Below are 18,780 nucleotides of genomic sequence, written 5' to 3' on the forward strand. Positions count from 1 at the left end.
TGGGGGGGATTACAGCTCACTAGAATAGCAATCCCAAGTGGCTGGCCCCTTGGGATTGAATAACCCCGCCAATAATTCCCACTCTGGCCGCCCCACGGCCTGCTGGTCACTCTGCCTGCCTTCACACTGGACAAGCCCCCCTTGCTCTGTCCGTCTGCGATCCTCTACCTTTCTAGCAGCTTCTTCTTGGTGCAAGTCTCCCTCCACTGCCTGCTAAACTGATGCTCCATGCCAGCTGACAGTACTTATTTCATCTCTAACTGGTTTACAATAGCAGGTTTATCTTCATCTAACCCTATCATTACACTTCCTCTCTCCGAGGTCCAGTATGTGTGTGAAGGAATCGATGAGTAGAGCTGGTGTATGATGTCAAAAAGGCACGTAGTAAGAGATTAACATGCTGTATGCAGCTAAGTGATATACTGAACATTCTAAAGTTGTCGGACGAGGGAGGGGGAGTGAGGCGGGGGAATCTTGATAGCAAGAGAATGAGAAAGAGAGGATTTTGCATGAATACTCTGTCAAAACATTGTATTCTAAAGTGGGCCTCTCTGTTAACAGAGGTAAAGGTGGGAAATGGAGGGTTTGGAAGCCTAACTGTGAAGGGCTGAAGCCTTTGTCGCCCTGTCTATGTATGTGACAGAGGTCATCAAAAATGTGATCTTAAAATTGGCAGGCGTCACTCACTCTGTGATCGACACCACGTTGTCCTGTGACGCCAAGGGCTCGTCCCTCAGCTTGTCCCATGGCAGCAGTGGTGTGGGCAGCTCGGCTTCTTTCTTGCGCGGTAGGTTGAATAACCGCCACGGTGCGTGGGAGCCGTCCTCCTCCAAGTTGACCGCCGTGCCCACATACACAGTGGGCTCCGGGGGCTCGGAGTACGTCGAAGCGCCGTGGTGGGAGTGGGGGTGATGGGAGTGGAAGTGCTGATTCAGGCCCTCTGGCCCTCCGGGTTCCTCGCCGCCCCCCTTCACCCCGACCAGGCAGGGTTCCGGGGGCGGCTGGTAAAAGTGTTGGCTGTTGGGGGTTGAAGGGTTCTTCATGCCCTCCCCTGACTCCTCGCCTCGCTCGCAGGGGTGGGGGCTAAGTGGTGGGGGTTGGGGAGAGTTGACCTGTTCCGACGGCCCAGCGCTGACGCCCACACTGTGGAGCTGGGGGGCTTTTTGGATGCCGGACACGTCCGTGGAGCGCATACTAGGGAATCTTCCTCCGTCCTGGCCCCTCATGGCTAACCTTTGGCCAGCTGTTGCCTCGGCCTCTATTGACGCGTCGTCGCTGGTCATGCTGCGATGATGGAAAGGTGTCTGGGGTCTTTTCTGCAGCTTGTCACCTTTCTCTGGCTTCTCTCCCCCAGCTTTGTGCTTGGTAGGAGTCAGGGAGGGCTGGCCCGCCGACGGAGTTTGGCCTGGGGTGCTGCCTGTTCGCTGCTTCACTGACTTGTATCTGCAGAGAGGAAGACAAACAGGAGAAATGGGGAGACTATGAGGCACCGGCGACACCAAGCAAAACGGCAACAGAGACAGTACAAGAGAATGTTTCATTGTCGTGATACGCAGCGATCTTGTGCAACTTGTGTAAAATCTCCTTCTAAACCCCTTACATCTGCTTCGTCTAGAAAACAACAAGCAACTTAATCCTCTCACCTGCAACGTGGCAGCCCCACGTATTCATCTCCAATCAATTAGCAGAAAAACAACAATTAAGTTGCACGAGTGTGAGACTGTCTGCAACATCTAATCCACTCTGTGGATGTGTTTACCTTTTTACAAAACATCCAAAAAGAAAATCAATGAAGCAAATAACCCAAGTGCTGACAGATGAACAGAAATACCTCATTCTTAGCTCTACTGCCTATTCGGCCAGTTCAAATGATCTGATGATACATTACACTGGAACACAGTATGACAAGGCTTCGCCGTGGTCATCAGGATCCGTTGGTTGCCGCGTGGACCACCTCACCTGAGACCACCTGACAAACCGAGCCAGTTGGCCCACCTCCTCTTACACCACCGCCTCCGGCTATCTCCTGGGTCAACATCAGTGTTTCTTTAGCCTCTCCGTCGCCGCTCAGCCTGCTGCCGCGGTTGTACATTAGGGTGTTGATGAGGAAGCTTTGTCTCTTTGATGGCCAGGGCTCTAGCGTGTGCTGACAATTAGATGTCGAGATAAGCAGACACACGGAAGGCTTCGATCTACAAAACAAAGCTAATGGCCAATAAAACTGGCAATGCACACAGCTTCCCATATCTGTGTCGCCAAAGCGCTGGGTGGCTTCCAACAAATTAGCATGCCCCAGCTGACTGGCCCGATCCACTCTGCGGCACAAGCCGGCTCTCCTGTCCCTCAGTGGAGAAAAAAAAAAAAAGGCCTAGTGCAAAAAATTCCCAAGTGTAAGTATGCCCACACTCGCAAGGTATCAACCAATCAAAACACACGGAAAAACGGTTTAGATAGTACTTGCTCATTAAGCATGAATCTTAACTGTGTTTCAATCTATTGGATTTTGTACAGTACAGGCACCTGGGCCTGTACTGTACAGTGTGAGGCTGAATGTAGAAAATGGTAATGCTGAATAGAGGTGTGGAGGTGGAAGCATGCACAACAAACAAAGAATATCGTTAACGGTAAGGTGTCAGACTCTCGTGACATTTAAACGTCATTCAACAAGTTTTGAGCTAATTCGTCAACGCAAAGAGCAACACGCGGGGTCCTTTCTACACTACAGCATCCCTTGAGTGCTCCATCAGAGGTCAAGCTATTCTTCCTCCCTCACATTATTCCCATCAGTGCAAGAATAAAAATTGTCTGACTTTCAAAAACACACCGCCGCGGCAGAGGGTTCAGCCCCGGCAAGGCTGTCACTTAAGAAAAAATAGTGATGAATTGAAAAATATGAAGAATAATACGCTTGTCAGACTAGACGTGGTGGATACAACTGGCAGATATTTTGCTGACCATGTCCCTCTGTTCAAAGCTCCATAGACCGTGTTGAACCTCTTTGAAATGTCTTTGAGCACACGTATGAGCAATACCTGCACATGCTGTTCAATATCCACGTGGTGAGTGACTGACCTGGAACAGCTGCAGTATGACCTCTGTGAATGCTCCACAAAATCCCAGGCTCCCGCTTTCTCAGCCCGCTCCTCCTCACAGGTACCGTTGGTTGCGGCTGAGAACTTTCGCCTGAGGAAGAAAAAAAAGAAAAAAAACACAATTCTTGAATGGCAAATTTCATCAGTGAGTATCGCAGCTCTTTAGTCATGTGAACAGACTCATCCTCTTTTTTTCTTATTTTTTTCAAAACACAAATCCTAAAAGTGTGACACAATTTCGGACGTTCCTTTGGTGCACAGTGGTGATCGGTAAGAGCTTGGTGCTGAGGCTGATTTCATCGCCCTGCTTGCAGCAATAATATTTTGGCAGACAAGCCCAGCAGCTAACTCCAGCCGACATTCTGTGCTTGGTCAAGGGGCAACAGATCCCGGGTTGCTCCCAATGTGTCAGATTCACTGATGGTGAATAATACAAGAGACCATGTGACAAAACAAACTGCAAGCTAACCCCTACTTTAATTACTAGAGACTACTATATCCATGTCGGTTTCTCTGGTATTTTTGGATGATTTATATATGAATGATAGGACATTATAGAGAACCTTGTCAATGTAGTTTATATATAATATCACTGATGTAGGTGTAGGACAATTACACCGAAAGGCAAAACTAATTAAAATAGACTAAATTCAGGGAAATGTTCAAGTATTGACCAGCTTCACTCCAGTGGGAAACACACACCTCATTCAAAGTTAATTTCGATGTAATTAACCAGGCATTGGCATCTGGGCTTGTGTTGAACCCTGAACCAGTTCAAGTAGTTCGGTTAATTGTATTGTTTTTAACTGAAAATTAAATGTCAGACTTCCGAAGAGCACTTGAACACTGCCGCGCAACCGCGCTCTTCTTTACTCGCCTTGTTACACCAATAAGTTGTGAGTGCTCGTAAAAAAACCAAGTACCGTCAGGAGAGGCTGGCTGGTTCTCTCTACCGAGATGAAAGACTCAGCAAATGGTTTGAACACACTGTTGATGATTTTACAGTGCACCAATTAAGTGGGAAGACGGGCGAGTAGCTGTTCTTATGGAGGTTGTTTTGGTATCTTATTTGTGTGCTTCATTTACATAAACCATAACCCTCCCACCTCATTTCTTTTTTTCAAACTCTCAATCCCTGCTCACTTTCTGATGTTTTCCCAGATACAGGGAACTCTCTCAGCCTGTTTAATCAACCGCAGCCCCGATCAATACACAAAGACAATCGTTTGGGTTCAACTTTCACTTGAAGCATGGCTGATCAATCCCAGACTTACTTGTTCTGGGCTCGGTTGATATTGCACTCTTGCCAGACGCGCTCCACTACCTGACTGGCTTGCCGGCGTGGAATCTTGCCTCCGTGGTGACTTGTTCTGTCCACGCTGAACGCATCAGACGATGAAGGCATCTTAACCCACTTCTGGGCCGAGTGAGAGTCCACTGGGGGAGGCAAAGAGCAGGGTTAAACAGACATTTGACAACATTCCTTAATGATGAATCAAATCAAAAGCAACCCTGGCCCTTTATAGTCTTTATAAATGTACGCTGTGTTTACACCACTACCTGTCTGTGCCTCCTCAGGCGACGTGGGAGGGGTGAGGGTCACCAAAGACATGGCGGGCTCTCGCTGGGAAGCAGGCACTTGGTGGCCACCCGGGTAGACGGCAGTGCAGTGGGAGGACCCCACAGGGGCCACAACGGGGATGTCTGACTGGGGCACCAGCACAAGGCAGGCAGGGTACACCATCCGCACACCACCTGCACATGCAGAGGAGAGACGTTCACGACACCAAAGCAGTCAAAACCAACGCAGTGACCTCTACATTTAAAGCAGGTCACCTCACCAAAGATTCATCTCAAATCATATTGCAAAAACTGACCTACGAGGACCTCCACAGAGGCCAGAGAGTCATCCTCCCAATCCATGTCCTCCGCTTTGTCCTCTGACACACCATGCTTGGCGCTGGGGCTGATGGGATAGAACTGGTTCCACTCCTCAATCAGCTTCTGGGTGGGCGGGTCTGACATCTTGAACGACTGACCGGTCAGTGTCCCGTTCAGGCCGAAAGGACTCAGGATCACTAGTCAGAAGGAAAGGGTGGAGAGGAGAGGAGAGGACGGAGAGACGAGACAACGTTAGTCAGCATGAGGACATCTTAACCTCACCCATCACTCTCGCAGGAAGAGATATTCTTAAGGTGACAGAGTGTCTTATGCTATTGAGATTCTAACACCTCAATTTGGGATACTTCTTTTGTTCAACTCTGTTTCCTTTACCTCCTGCACTTCCCTTTTCTCATTTCTTGTTCTTACTTTCATTCATCTTTCCTCTTCTCCTTCCAGCTTTATATATTTTTTACATCCTTAACTCACTTCCTTTTTAAAAAAATCCTCACTTTTTGCTCACATTTTGAACCTTTCATTCCACAATCCTCATTCTGTCTTCTTCCATCCCTTCTTTTGTTTCCTCTTCAGCACACCTTATTTCTACCATTTCACTCTTTTCTTCCTCCTTATTCTCGCATCTTGTCCAAATTCCTTTCTATCATTAGTCTTTCCTTATGCCCTTTCCTTAAGTTCTGGCATTCAATTCATACCTTCTTACTTTGCATATTTCATTCTTCTTTCCAGTTTCGCTATTGCAACAATCTAATTCTCATCTTAATCATCCCTCCCCTCCCCCCGTATGCTTTCATCTCCGGCCGAATCAGCAGCGACCTTTCCAGAGCGCCGCTGGACCGAGCTGGTCCCGTCTGACTCGCCAAATACTTAGAGAGCAATCCAGACGCCAATTATTGGCAAGCGGCGGCCTCTCAGAGCCCATAAACAGAAGCTTATAAAAAGGGCCACTCCTCAGCAAACACACTTGACTGCACAGACATATGAGAGCACACAGAGAGCCCATCAGTCTGCCTGTGGAACAGACCTCCATCAGGGAAGGCTGATAGTACCATAAACTACATACATAATGCATGCATGAGCATGGAAACCATAGGCATATCATTCATAGATATACACACCAAGTGTGTATTAAATATATATAAATAAATAAATACACACATGACAAACACACAACCCGTCTACTTGTTACGCATCCATTCTCTCTCTCGGCATCATGCATTTGAATGTGGAGAGGGGGAATAGAAATGGTTCTACTGTATGAACAGACTGTGTGTGAGTGAGCATTAGTGAAGGTCCCTCTCAGCGCTGCTTTTCTAGTGTCATTACTAGACTGGATGGCCTCGGCCCCCTGGTATTGATCCTGCGGCTAGACCAAAGGACAGCTCCCACGATGGGAAAATGGCGAGAGTCAACGGGGTGACACACAAAAAAGAAAAAGGGTAGGAAAAGGAAAATGACATGCATTACCTCCCACATCCTACAGGACTTAAAGTTATCGCAAAAACAAACATGGTACACATGTTTATACCATGCACTCACTAAATATAGATACATTTAGCAACATTTTTAGGTCGTGGTGGAGTCCACCATTCCCAGGCAGGATTCAGATTGTCTTCCTAAGCATGAGGGATTCACAGTGTTGCTATTTTCCATTTTGATGTGTATGTTATGTGCCTCAGTGTATATATATATATATATATATATATGCTTGTACTGTAGGTGGGTTTGTTCTGCCTGACGCATGCTGCAGCCTGTTATGTCTGCTCTGCTCTAGTGTCGGACACTTTTCTTTGCTTGCACGTGTGTTGGATTTGAATCCTTAATTCCATTTTCAGTCAATTTTAGGCCGCCTTCAAACATCTGGCCGGGGACAGCAGATGAAAATGAGCCACTCTGGCTAACTCTGGCTCACTTACAGTGCAACTGTTGATTGGTGTGCATTGTTTGTAAATAAATAAACACAAACAAACAAACAAACAAACAGCGGATCAATCCAGTGCAATTGTGTCTTGTCAATATGGGCCTCAATGTTTACCGTTCACTCTCTCAGCACCATATCAGAACTGCACCAATTACTATCGACTACCACCGCTTCACATGTAAAGCATTCAACTGGCAAAACACAGAGAGGCTGTATTATTGTGAAGCAAGCGCAGGAAACAATGTATTAATCATCGTTCATCAAAGATGCATCCACAAAACACTAAGACGTCTCATTTGCTCTGCTATTGTGTGGAAATCCACTCGCAGCATGAAATGTGATTACAATTATTATTGGCTGCCTTTAAAACAAGGGGAGTAAGTTGGACTGCACTGGAAAACAAATGCATCTCTCCCGTTGTATTTCTGACACATTATTTGCTCAAGCTGTAGCATTAAACCGCACTTGTTGTTACCATGGCAACCACAGGTGTCAACAAATCAACCAGGACTGAAACCTTCAGGATCACAACGTTAAACGGGGGAAGGTTTGGAAACGATGAAACACTTGTAGGGGATTCAAGGTAGTGACTGGCAGGTGTAAGGAGGTAGTGGAGTGAGAGCACCGTGGAGCTCAGAGACACAATGCATCCTGGGTGCCCACAGAGCATGCTGCCTCAGCAAAAACCAACCCGCAGAGGGAAGAACAAAAGGTTACGTTGCGGTACACAACAGCATCCAGCTATGGTCGATCATATTAACCTTAATTAAATTCAACCCAACTTCCCCCCCACCCCGTTTCATTTCTGCATTTCTCGCTGCGCACGCACACACACACACACACACACACACACACACACACACACACACACACACACACACACACACACACACACACACACACACCTAAGACCTGAGGCCAGTTGTGGAAGAGAGATCAAATTCAGCACAATTATGGAAATGATTTACCGGTTTCCCCCCATCACATCCCCACCGCACCATCCCCTCCATCCCCCTCTGGTTCGTTCTCTCTCTCTCTCTCTCTCTCTCTCTGACTGTGAGCCTATCTCTGGCTCCCTGAAGACATGTCAAATGTGCTCAGATCAGTGTAATGGGCTGAGAGTTCATTACATTCACTCTGCGCCCTTTTATGAGGTCACATCCTGGAGAGGTCTGCCTGCCGGAGCGCTCTGCCGCGCAGTAAACCAAGCTTGGCAGAGGCGAGGGGGTGGATGGGGGGGGGGGGGGGGTCCTGGATGGATGAAGGGGGATGGAAGTCAGCCCTTCCTTGACGCCATGCTTGGTTAGCCAGAAGGAAATGCACTGCGGCGGTGAAAACACACACCTGTGTATTGACACTCGGCGTACTCAATGACAAAACACACAGACGGTGCTGAATGTAAAATACACACACACAAACACACACACACACACACACACAAACAAACACACACACACACACACAAACACACACACGACAGAGACACTGGTCTGCTTCACTCGCAACATCTACCCTCCAGGGGTGCCTCAGGGTTTTACAGTGTGTCCCATCAAAATGAGCATTTATAGAATTTTAGCATTTTAATCGTTAAATTTCAAGATACTCAAGCAATTCTACTGAAGCAATGTTATCTCACATTGGACTAAGAGGAGCTGTGTGTGTGTATGTCTTTGTGGAGGAACTTGACATGAAGATTTTAAAGGCAAAAGGACATTCATTGACCAATAAAATGAGCCATTAAGTAACTATCTACTAGTTGGCGACTGGGGAGCAATGTGATCATCCTAAATGTGCAGCAAACCCCATCACCGTCCTCACAGCGATCCATACGCCAAGATCCAATAATTGTTGTATTTTTATCCAAGGCACCGGTCTTTAACTAGACGGGACATTATCACCTCCCTTCAGGAGAGCTCTACACAGTTAATGGGTGGGCTGTAGAGGAATTACTGTGGTGAGTGGAGGAAGAGATCACTGTTATTACTCTGGAGGGGGTGTGAGGAGAGGGGAGGGCTGAATCCCGTCTATTTAACCGAAGATGAGCAGGTAAACTCACCAAGTGCTCCTTTGTCAGTTTTCGAAGCAGCATTTCTATTTGGAACCATATGGGTTCACAATGCGTGTATTATCTTGAGTCTGGTGCAGGCGACTCACACTGTGTTACCTGGAATTCGCGCCTCAGCAAGGGTTACATCTGACAGTACTTCAAATAGTTCGGTTTTAACGAAGATGTACGAGTTTGTCGAGCAAAGCAAAGTTTTCTTCAAGACTTCAAGGTAACGAGGGGTGAGTAGCTGATGTACAAATGGTCATTTTGTGGGCAAAGTACTCCTTTAAGTCACAGCAGGCTCCATGTCTGTGGCGTCGGCTGGAGAGGGAAGGATCAGGGGGAGAGAGCACATATACGGACAAATAATGCATGAGGGAGATATTCATACCTCACTCTGTTACAAACACAATCAGGGTGATTGTGTTGTTCAGAGAGCTACCTATTTCCTCCCCTCCACAAAGTAAATGGTTATGACATTAACATTTGCTTGTGTGAGAGGAAACGAAAGCAGACAATGGTTTTGAGATTATATAGTGTTTGGTTTAGGGCGGGGTAATGAATTTAGAGCCAATGATGGAATATCATTAGAGCCAAACATTTTTATAGCTTCGCTCCACCATAATTTAAAGTGACTACAGAAGCTTAGCTTTTTTTTATTTTTTGTTTAACTGGCACCAGGCCAATCTGTAATGAAAGACAGCCTGACAGAAGATTGTATATACATTATCTTGGCAACAGCACACACACACACACACACACACACACACACACACACACACACACACACACACACACACACACACACACACACACACACACACACACACACCATAAATAAATAAAAAACTACACTTGCGCTGAGCATTTAACGTTAACAAGAACATATTTTAAAAGAAAAATGCTTCTGAAAGCATAATTCTCTAATCTACTTGAGTATATTCCACCGTATCTCCGTGGGCCAACAGGCAGTGTGCTTTGCTAAATAACAGCCTGAAGTTATTTGGAGCTAAGTGGGGTCCTTGAATCCTGAGGATTAACTCGTGTTTTAGAAGATGCTATTTCTTAGATTAATCGCAAGCAGTAATTTGCGTACGAAAACATGTCGAGCTGTTCTTTTTCTACTTAAATTGGCTTCCTGAAAGTAAAGGCATGTGCAGCACGTCCACTAGATGTTACAACGTAACCTTCCAATGTCTGATTAGCATGCTTTTTTTTATTTTGTGAGCGAGGCAAAGCCATATATAATTCACAGCGGATTTTTCAAAAGTTTAAAGTTCATACTCAGACAGCTGCTGTGGTGCCGGCATGAAAATGATTCCCATATTCACAGTTTGAGTCCGACTGAGCCATTCTGCTTGTCAAAATGAATAAATGTTAACATTTGGTAATTTATTCCTAAATGTATTATTACTAGGTCGCAGCGCGTCAAGTATCCTCCTCAGCCAACCTTACACTTTAGCTCACAATGGAAATCACACAAAAAAAGAATCAATAAATATGCTACCGTTTGAATGCACACGCACGCATGTGTACAAGCATGCAAATGTCGGGTGGGGGGGGCTTCTACTGGATTCTGTCAGCTGATTACGGCGTTGTGTTTTGGAATGAGGAAGGCAGTCTTAAAGCAAAGAACTAAAGAGAGAACCAAAAGCAAGACAGGGTAGCTGCATTTATTCCCTCCTACAAAAATCACTGTTTATTCATCTGTCGCACGCATACTTGGAGGGTAATGTTGTGTCTCACCATAACTGTGTGGCGCTCCGCTTGAGGGTCAAAATCAAAGTGACACATTGTAGCGCAACACTACGTCTGTGTGTTTATCCAGCCACTGAGCTGCTGATCAGCTTTTCAGGAAACATGTGGGTATGATGTGTACCAGCAACGAGATTTCTTTTCAGTTTTTCTTTTTTTTGTTGTTGTTTTTAATGACAACCCAAGGCGCCATAATTACATACACAGTTTAAGTCACATTCTGTGTTTGTTTCTAACTGGCCCAAAGGGGGGGCTGCTGAATTCCCCGAGGGATGCAGTGTTTTGCTGTTGCCATGTAACATGCTTGCTTTAATTGTTTTAGCTCCAACAGTGCATTTGGACTTTTCCCAGGGGATTCTGAGCCACTCACAAAAGTAACGGCAGTGTACTGCGGAGTAAAAAAAAAGAAAGAAAAAAGCCTACCTTGGAAGGGACTGGACGCTTGCTGCGCCAGAGTGAGGTGCTCCTCCGTCAGATGGTACACGGGCTGGTGCTGGTTGATCTCCACACTGGTGCACACGTTGCTCTCACCGTGCAAGAAGAAGGTGAAGGCGCAGGAAAGGTGCTCACTGTGAGGACAGAGAGAGAGAGAGAGAGAGAACAGAGATGAGTCGTTTTTGGATCACGCTACTTTAATATGCACCTTTGAAAAGAACTACAACGATTAACTCCGATAAGAGTGTGAGGTGGAGAAGTGACTGCCGCGGGGAAAAGGGGAGCAGATCAGATGAGGCTAGTTCATGATGCTGCTCACGGGGAAAGACAAAGAGTTGGCAGGGAGAGGTAGAGACAGAATTATAATTTATTTGTCTGGGAATCTCTCCTCTCACTCTGTTCAACGGAGACTGTTGAGCGGAGAGATAAAGCCAGAGATAGAGACAAGGGAGTAAAAGAAGTGTGTACGAGACGCCTCATGAGCCTTCATCAAACTGTTCTGATGGCTGGACAAGTCTATATTCTGATGCCGCTGCAGACAATAATGAAGAGGTGCATCCTTCCAGCAGGATGTTAAATAGTAATCCCCTCAATAAATGTCACATATGGGTGGGAGATTTGAGTTTAGAGACTTAAACGGCAAAGTTAGTTGACTAAGCGGTGCTCGCAGGTGGTGTGTGTGGGGATAGCGCTGTGGGTGTAAAACAAAGGGGCAAGCCCGGACAAACCCTGGCTCTCGAGCCAATACGCTCAGCTTCTCTCTCCCTCCCTCCCTCCCTCCCTCCCTCTGCTTAAACAACGCCTGTCTGTGCCAGTCTGACCTCAACAGCACACAACAAAAGTGACAAGTTGAAGAAGAAATGGAAAGCAAGGACGAGGCAGACGGAAGGAGAGAGAGAGGGGCAGAGCACAATGCAGGCTGTTGTCTGCAGGCTTTCCTCTCTCCTTCAGCCCGTCCTCCTCCGTCTCTCTCACACACACTCTCTCACACACACACACACACACACACACACACACACACACACACACACACACACACACACACACACACACACACACACACACACACACACACACACACACACACACACACACACACACACACACAGAGAGAGAGAGTGCAGAGAGACGCCGCAAGTGGTGGATGAGCGAATGAAAGTGAGCGCTGTGAATTTGGAAGTGGATCAAAGAGGGTTGCCTCCTCCGAGGATTTGGTTAAGCAAATATCAGTCTTCTCTCTCTGGCACACCTACTCTGCAGAGGATTAAAGAGAAGGAGCAGGAGTGGGAGAGCGAGGCAGAGAGAGATAGAGAGAGATAGAGAGAGAGAGAGAGAGAGAGAGAGAGAGAGAGAGCACACTTCAATAAGATAATACCACCTACGTAGAGGAGAGATGCCCTAAGCCCCCCCAGAGTTTCACATTCCTCTTACACTTCCACTTGGGGTTTTTTCCTGTCAAAACGAGGTGGTGCTAGTTAGTGAATGGCTATGAATGTATGATATTCAAATTGGACAGCTGGAAGCAAGTGGGCCAATGAGGGTGAGTCAGAGCGAGAGGGAGGATTAGATATTCAGGTATCGGACTGCAACTGCCGTGAAATTTAAGGTTAGGTTCCAATTTTCTTTCTGTCATGATATATACGAGCAGTGAAAGCTCTACTGGTCGTTGTAATCATTCCTAAGGTTCACACTAGCCATGGAGCGATCCTGTCCTATCGTCACTACAATGGAAGTCCACAGTCCTCATCCGTAGCCCTCCTTCCTGCGAGTTTTCACTTTCAATCACTATATGAGGCTTTTGCAGTCTGAATTAAACAAATCAATTGGGTATCTTTTAAAGTGATGGTCTTTTTACTGCTAACTTCTCTCTTTGGGTTTCCACACAGTGTTTGCTTGCTGAGCTGCACATAAAGGGACTACAGAAAGGGAGCTGGACACTAAAAAGACTAACTTTGGAAGATGTCCACTTAATTTGTCAATTTGGATGACATTACCGCTGCATGAGGAAGCACAGCCGCCTCATTCATTTGAATGAGTACCACTGTGTTGATGCAGAGTCAAATAACGCAGGGCCGCCCAGCAGAACAGCTGGACCAGACTCCACTTTTGCCAGACCACAATGTGGCATCCTGGACGACCAAAAAACGCTTCGGCACACATTCCTGGTAGATTACTTAATAACATGAACGGCGTCTTTCTACCGCTTGCCTCGCTATCGGCACGTTGAAAGATGAAATGATTGCTGCCGTGATGAAATCCTGTCTCATCATTTTATAAACTGCTTTGCGGTGTTTTGGCATCTTTCAGCGTGAGGCGCACCCCCCCACCAACATTGATGAACATTGTTGCGCAGAACAAGAACCCTTCCTAAGTTCCTGAGATGGGAAAGCCAATTTACAGTACGATCCAATCCTACAAACTCATTATATTTGTGCCACAAAGAGTGTATCAAGTAATTACATTGTTATTAAAACTGAAGGAAAATTTAAACTAGACTGTCAAATATTATCTGCACGACAAATATCAGCAAGTTTTAATGGAATAATCTAGTAAAAAGACTGAAGCATCAGTATAAAATCCTACAATAGTGTTAGATTCACGCTGAAAACAAATATTAATTTCTGTATCAAAAGAAAGAGACTTTAAGTGCAAATATCCACTTAGTTGAACATACAAGTCTGCCTGTGTTACGCTTATATTCAGTCTTTATGCTTCCTAATGCAAAATGCTAATAATCTTTGATGAAAAAAACTGTTGCGGTGGTTAAGTGTTGTTTTGGGCCTTAATTTAAAAGAAAATGGTTCTCGGCCTTTAAGAAATGAAGGTGTTTGTGCGTTTTACACAGAAGCAGGTAACACTGCGGAGCAAAGTCGCCTTTGTTTGGGAGGTGTGTCACGACTGCTGAAGGTGCTGGAGTAGTCAATGACACTAGGCTCCTGCGGCGTGCGTGCGTGCGTGCGTGCGTGCGTGCGTGCGTGCGTGCGTGCGTGCGTGCGTGCGTGCGTACAACACCGTCCAGTTCTGGGACCGGGCTCGTCACCCAACCAGCTGGAGCATATGTGAGAAACAGCAAGTAGAAAAGTAGAGATGGAGAGTCAAACTGTTGCCAGGCATGAGTCTTCCTCATTAGCAAAGCGTGGAGCAGAGCACGAGGAGCAGTGGCAAACCTGGAATGAGACGGACTGGAGAGTGGGGTGTCGGGGTTATTCAAGACTCACTTCAAAGTAATGAACCATTTTTGTGGGCTGGTAATCCTCTCAAGCTACATCTACGTTGCCATTACGAGAAGGTATAAGCTGACCAACGCTGGGGTGTTTTTATGTACCGGGAAAAAAAGAAGAGAAAGGGCCGCGACAGCGACGAGGGGAGGAGAGGAGAGGAAACGCAAGTGCCACCGAGAACACAACAGAGGAAGACCAAATGTGTTGCTCGTGGTTCTGCAGACATCAACAGATCTACCGTTCTCCTCTCGCACGCGCAGCAAAGCTGACGCTACACATTCACACACACACATCTGCGTTTGCAGGTCACTTGGAAGCTCGAGGTGGAGGGCTGCCATCTGTGGCTCAGCAGGCAGTAGTACAACCCGACTCCCTCTCTCTCTCACACACACTCACACACACACACACACACACACACACACACACACACACACACACACGCGCAGAGCAGAGCAGTCCGTACACAATCACATTAGTTAAGAATTGATTTAAAAAATCTGCTACAATACTGTTGTGTCAGCTGATTGGTTAAGAAGATTATCAGACGTGCAAGCTGTTGACATTACATGCTAAATGATCACGTTACCGTCGTGATTAGAGGACTACGTGTTCTATATGAACGGATCACTTTACATCTCCAAATGTCACCTCGTGATGCTGACGTCCGTTTGTCTACACAATTTTGGATTATGCAACTGTAATATTTCAGGTCACGCGGAACACTGGAGATAATCCTGGATGCCAGTCTCATTATAAGCTGTGATTTCTATTCACTATTCACCCGACCGAACAGCTGGACACTTAAACCACTAAGTTGCGGAGCGATTGCCGACAGAGCAGGGGTGGTTCAAAAGCCAACAGGTGCTCGCTTAGCACTTGGCCGAGTAAGCAGCGAAACGTCAACACAAAAAACGGCAGCACATGACACGTTTCCTCACCGCCGCGTCTCCCAGCCACACACACACAAAGGCAGCAGGATTTAGGGAAGCTTGTGCTGTGACAAAACTGCAGCGCAAGCCAATCGGATGAGTCAGTCTGTCCGCGCACAGGAGTGTTGTTCACTGCCCTGTCCGCACGCGCAAACACGTGCACCATCGTGCTCGATTCATGCACAACAACACGACATGTGCAAACAACAGCTGGTAAGCATGGTGGGAAAGTGTGTGTGTGCGTTAGCTGAACAGGTCTAGTGTAGGCATGGGGGAAGCCAAATTTAACAAGATTTTGATTGAACAAGTATTTTCTTTTATAGTATTACAGATAAGTCTATTTCAGTGACCTCCAGAAAACCAAGAATAAAAAATATACACATTTATTTTTGTTTATGATTAAACAAAACACTGAATTGTTTTGTAAATTAGTTGAAATCATAAAAGGAAACACACGGGGGAATGTGCCAAGTCAGATTCCGTTTATTATCCTTTCAGAAATTCTTACATCCTTATGCTTTTCAACCATCTTATCAACTTTGTTCTTGTCAACTACAGACAGTGAGAAATATCAAGCAATAAAGCAGAGAGTTAGACATGATTGATAGAAGAGAACCCGTGTCTGACTGCCCCAGAGCTGAGACTGCAGCTAAGCTCACCCAGCTAGGACCTGAGGCTACGCCGCCACCCAGTCTGCTCCTGGCTGACGTCCGGCCGCAGCCTAATCTAGCAACGGGAGGTCGGTGACTGTTCTAACAGGTTGTGGGGATTGTGGGATTGTGGGATCAAGCTGTACTTGACAGACGGGCTGCAGGACAGAGCGCAGGATGAAAAGATGGACAACCGCTCATGTCTGAGTCTCGGCCAGGCGCAGTGACATACTGACCTATTCCTTTAAACGAACACAGGCATCCCTGACTTAACTCCAAATGAAACCGTGATGAAATTATGATTTCATTTGAAGACTGTGTCTTACTTTACCTAAGGGTCCCCAGGAAACCCCTGAGGGATCCCTCGGGGGGCCTTTCTCCATCGCACATCGTCTGTTAAAGTGTCCAACCTGCCTCAAGACTCCCAAGACACAGGGATTTTAGAATGTAGTCTCCCCTGCAGTGAGATACTGCTTACATTACAAAAAAAAGGGCCAAAACCCAAGGCTAGTGTTGAGCACCACAGAAACCTGTGCACGTGTGTGATTAAAATACCACCTGTCAGCAGCACACTGTGCATGAGCTAATAGACGGACGCATAAATCCCTCTTTAAACAACTCAATATTTATCATCGTGTTTGTTTGCTCTATTATTAGAGGAATTAAATACAAAATCTTAATAATGACGAGAGAATATGAGACCGTGTACCCAGAAACAGCCTTCAAAACAACGAGACACTTGTCAGACTGCTGTTCATTAATGAGATGTGTGGCATCACATGTTGTTATCGCTGTCTCTCAGTCATGTTGAGAGAGAGCATAAAGGAGGGAGGCTGACTGCTGGAGCATGAAAAAAAAAAAAAAGCCACAAGATCATTTAATCATCTTTTCTCTGTCTGTCTCCACCTTTCCTCCCACTCCCCTCTCCTCTGCTCTGCCATCTATTAACCGGCAGATAGAGCGGGCTGCTCTCTGATCCGCTCTCCTCGCGGTCACTCACAGCGTAACGCTCACTCTCACGTCGGCCACGGCGATTGTCCGCGGAGGGCACTCCCCCGCTCCACCTCTCGGATGCAAATGGCCGGTGGCCTTTTGGCTCGGCAAGGAGACAATAAGATAATCCAGTGAGGATTTGGAGAGTGGCCCGCACACAAAGGAGGGCAGGTGGGCACATTTGCCTTCAGCTGGCACGCCATGGAAATGAGGTGCCAAAGGCCAGCGGAGCGGCGTGGGACTGACGGCCTCCATCAGTGTCAAACGGGCGGTCTGCTGTGTAGCACACAAACAGATGACCGGCCATTTAAACGTCCCAAAGTTTTGATATGACATGTATTTACAAAGAGGTATGTATACATTGCTGCTTGTATTTTTGGCAGTCCACTAAATGTATCTGCACCAACTGACTGCATCTTTGTCCTCAAACGTCTGTAAGTTGCACTGGACAATATATTCTGCTCGTTTGCCACAGATCTGAAATTTACCACGGATGCAATGGAGGATTATTTTCAGAATTTATTTTTTAATCTCGGTAAAGCAAAAATAAATAAGTATTCAGAGTTTATAACACCGCGGATAATGTATGAATAACCACCCAGCCAAATTTGAAAGATACAAATTTCGGCAATTATATGAAATTCAACCTCTTGAAATAAGCTGTATTCTCTTGTGGGTGGATTACATATGTACAGTTACACGGATGAAACAATGCAATCGTGCATATAACATCTAGACTTTCAGAACATTATTAGACAGAATACATTCAAATCTGATAGAGAAACGAGTCATCTAGCGGAGGTTGTGACGCTCAGAATAACGTATCCACCGTTTAACAGCAGCAACAGAGCTGCAAACCGTTCTACCGTCTCACTCCACAAGTCAGTACGATATAGTTCAGTCTCTTCACAGGTTTTCAGTCATTGTTCTCTGGCATGTGCAACACAATTAGAAACAAGTCTCAGATTTCTACAGAATATTTTCCTTTAATTTCCAATTAAAAAAAACAACAAATGATGTATCGATCATCAAAATCTTTGCAAATTAATTTTCTGTAGATTGATTCATCAATTAAGCCAATTTTCTATCAAGCTTGTTGATTGGCTTTAAATAATTAATTATTTACTAAAACTTTCATTCTTGGAAGAATTATTTCTCACCTAATGACATTTTTCTGTGATTTGAAAATGGTGGCAATAATGGACAGAAACCAGGTTGTTCTTTCTGAAATGAACAAAGACTCTACGAGCGACATCATCTCATTATCTCCCGTGAGTGATCTGTGAGGCTTGCCAGCGGATGAATTTGTGGCTTGTTGTCGCGCTAAATGGCAGTAAAAGCAGTCGCCCATGTAAATCTACAGGGACAGGGCATCCCAGCTCATTCATTTACGGTCTGAGCGGCGATAAATCCACGAACACTCTTATTTTTGGATCACAGGATTATGATGTTCCTGCCAATTGTTCATGCATTAGTGACATTTTCGTTGAAGTTTAGTCCTGTAAAGTAGTTTCTAAAATATGTTCTGTTCTTTGTTCCCAAACACAACGTTGTCTTTCTGCGTATTGCTTCACAGTGAATTGTTTTTACAAGCCTCTCTGACATTTTTTACTTAATTAACATTTATCCTAACATAATCACTTATCGGCAGTATTTTATTGCTGTGATTTGAAGGCATCAGATAAGCACACACACACACACACACACACACACACACACACACACACACACACACACACACACACACACACACACACACACACACACACACACACACACACACACACACACACACACACACACACACACACACTTCCAGAGGCAATAGGAAACTTGCT

General features: G+C 45.8%; 1 protein-coding gene across 2 annotated transcripts in view; it reads right to left on the minus strand.

Moving 5' to 3' along the window:
- Positions 1-18,780, minus strand: part of med13a (mediator complex subunit 13a) — a 71,064-nt gene that overhangs the window by 22,957 nt on the left and 29,327 nt on the right. For both annotated transcript variants that reach the window (XM_079171786.1, XM_079171787.1), the window contains 6 exons: positions 11,138-11,283; positions 4,970-5,170; positions 4,653-4,847; positions 4,367-4,529; positions 3,073-3,183; positions 688-1,443 (listed from right to left, as the gene is read on the minus strand). In XM_079171786.1, coding sequence (XP_079027912.1) covers positions 688-1,443; positions 3,073-3,183; positions 4,367-4,529; positions 4,653-4,847; positions 4,970-5,170; positions 11,138-11,283 — 1,572 coding nt within the window. The remainder of the gene's footprint in view (positions 1-687; positions 1,444-3,072; positions 3,184-4,366; positions 4,530-4,652; positions 4,848-4,969; positions 5,171-11,137; positions 11,284-18,780) is intronic.

The sequence above is a fragment of the Pholis gunnellus genome (genome assembly GCF_910591455.1).
Source record: "Pholis gunnellus genome assembly, chromosome: 13".
In the NCBI taxonomy this organism is placed as follows: domain Eukaryota; kingdom Metazoa; phylum Chordata; class Actinopteri; order Perciformes; family Pholidae; genus Pholis; species Pholis gunnellus.